The sequence below is a fragment of the Montipora capricornis genome, chromosome 11 (assembly GCF_036669925.1).
Source record: "Montipora capricornis isolate CH-2021 chromosome 11, ASM3666992v2, whole genome shotgun sequence".
Taxonomy (NCBI): Eukaryota; Metazoa; Cnidaria; class Anthozoa; order Scleractinia; family Acroporidae; genus Montipora; species Montipora capricornis.
Genome location: NC_090893.1, coordinates 28,126,173 through 28,128,672, shown reverse-complemented (window position 1 = coordinate 28,128,672; position 2,500 = coordinate 28,126,173). Strand labels below are relative to the sequence as shown.

The following is a 2,500-nucleotide window of genomic DNA, read 5'->3' as shown; positions in this document are numbered from 1 at the left end:
GTTTCCTTTGCGATCACAAATAGATCAACTGTGAATTTCTGTGGGCCCTTAGCTCTGGACGGTAAAATGTCGCATTCTCTAACAGACCTTTTCGCTCATTGGAAAAATGGGGCAAACATTGCGCAAAATACTGACCGTAGATTTAGTTGATATTTAGAAGAAATGGATCTACAATAACTTCTGTAATCTACAAAATCTTCACAAACTTCAAATGGTAAAGGACGATTTTATAGGGGCTTTATGTTTCTTTGTTCAAAATTGAAGGATACAGCTGGCTTGAAGCGTATAATCACATTATCTTGTTTTACTGCAAATGACAGTCAAAGATTTTGTTTATACATAGATCTGCTGTTACCAGATTTCTCATGAAAACGCTATAGTCTTCGTCTTTTTTACCTATTCTTACAATTGCGTGTTTATTTTGGAAATTAAGCGAAACAAAACTCCCTGGGGGGGAGTCGTATATAAAAGATGAAAGAGGCGGGATGCTCGTCGTCAGGGATGTCAATTTTGGTCTCACTAAGGGTCTTCCGGGCAAAACAGCGTCATATGTAGCCCTTATGTAGCCGCGGAGCCCGTGGAGAAATATGGAAATATAGATTGGTCTTCCTTTACGGGTTTAATTCAAAATTAACGACGAGCATCCCCACCCTTTCATATGCAAACCTCCCGCCCACCCCCCTCCTCCTGAGAAAACTCATACGCCACAGTTTGTTTCCTGGATGCCAACATCGAAGATGTGCAGACACTGAAGATGATCTAATTCATTTTACCACAAACCCTTCTTTTTTTCAGGTGGGACGCTCCTGGCCTGAAAAATTGTACAAGCAGAAAAGAAAACTTTTGGGACAGATCTGGGCATTGCAGCCTAAAGTGAATGAAGCATTCGAGAAGCTCAGATACTCAAGTAGTTTCACTGCAGATATGTTCTTGAAGGTATATAGTTTTTGACAGCAGCTCTCTCCCTACTGTTTTGTGTGAAAGGAACAGAATAGAGCTTTGTGCATCTGTGAGCGCTATAATTCCTCTTTCGTTTTAGGAACATTTTAATACACTGAACAAAGTTACTTAATTTTAATTGGACGAGAGTACTCTTCGGAGTCACAAACGTAGTCACTATGGTAACCACGTCCACCCAACTGAGAGGGGCAAAATCGAGTACAAAAGGGTCTTGCAGTAGTTTTGAAATTTTTAATGAAAACAATGTGCAAAACCTAAAACAAAAAGCAAAGAAATACTTCAACCAGCTAGGTGAAATCCGAGTGAAAAAATTTGATAATTGAACACAGTTTAAAGACTAACCACTCAATGGAAACGTACCCTTTTTCAGAGAAAACTGGAGTGCCTAGAGTAAAAATTCGGATAAGCATATATGGATGGTTTTCAAGTGACGTCATGGCCGCCATGTTGGTGGACGAAAACAGAAGATCTCTCGTTAGCTCCTTTTGTTCGTCCACCGGCAGTTGTACATTTCTCCATTGTTACGAGTCTCTAAAGAAAGGAGCTGACATGTCATATTAATCTTGTCTACCATCTTTGTTTTTATGATTATAATTATCGTCAAAGGAAATCAAAAATTCTTTGAACAAATTTTGTTATCTTCATCATCATTATGACGTCGATGAAGACAAGAATGCGGAAACACAAGAGATTCAGCGGTGCACCAACTTTACATATCGAAAGTGGTTCAGCGTTGTCTTTACCCTTATCGACAACGATATTCGTCATCACAGAGGTCAAAATTTTGTGGACTCTCGAGGCGCAGCCGAGTCGCAGCCGAGTGAGTCCACAACAAATTTTGACCACTGTGAGTACAGACTAACGCGCACGCCAATGACGCAAGAAGTTATGTGCAGTAGGGTTGTGCAATGCAAAACCAGGGAATTACCTTAATTCAGTTGCGCACATTTTGGGTAACAAATTTTTGAATGGCATGAATTGGAAAATTTAGCAAAACGAATGTGGTTCAGCGTTGTCTTTACTCTTATCGACAATGATATTCGTCATCAGCGTGGTCAAAATGTTACAAATTTTGACCACTCTAGTGACGAAGATCGTTGACGATAAGTGTACAGACAACGCTGAACCACATTCCATTTGCTTTTTACCAAAATATTCAACGCGAAAGAAAATGTTTATTTCCTGGCGTGACCAAAATCATGACACAAAGAAAGGGCAAGCGTTGTCTATAACTCTTTTGCAATCTGGTTGGTTTATTTCCCAAAATGAGCGTTCCTGGTTGGCTATTACAATTACGTCACACATTGACGCGAGCATCACGCGAGCAGCGTTTTCTAGATTCCTATCGACACTGGCAAATTAGCCAATCAGATTGCGAGATTACAAGCAATTGTGGGAAAAACGGAAATGGCATCAAACTTTGTCTGATTGTCAACCTGGTTGCAGTGTGAACCTTAAATTACGTTAATTTATCCAATATTGTTCAATTTGTAAAGGAAGCACCAACAGCTCTGCTAAAGGCCTTGTTGACTGACACGCA

At 40.0% G+C, this 2,500-nt stretch overlaps 1 protein-coding gene across 1 annotated transcript in view; it reads left to right on the top strand.

Annotated features, from left to right (window-relative positions):
- The window catches only part of LOC138023653 (NFX1-type zinc finger-containing protein 1-like), a 98,541-nt gene that overhangs the window by 66,776 nt on the left and 29,265 nt on the right, over nt 1-2,500 (top strand). Inside the window, exons 14-15 of the mRNA XM_068870694.1 lie at nt 796-936; nt 2,457-2,500. The exon at nt 2,457-2,500 is cut by the window's right edge and continues 68 nt beyond it. Coding sequence (XP_068726795.1) covers nt 796-936; nt 2,457-2,500 — 185 coding nt within the window. The remainder of the gene's footprint in view (nt 1-795; nt 937-2,456) is intronic.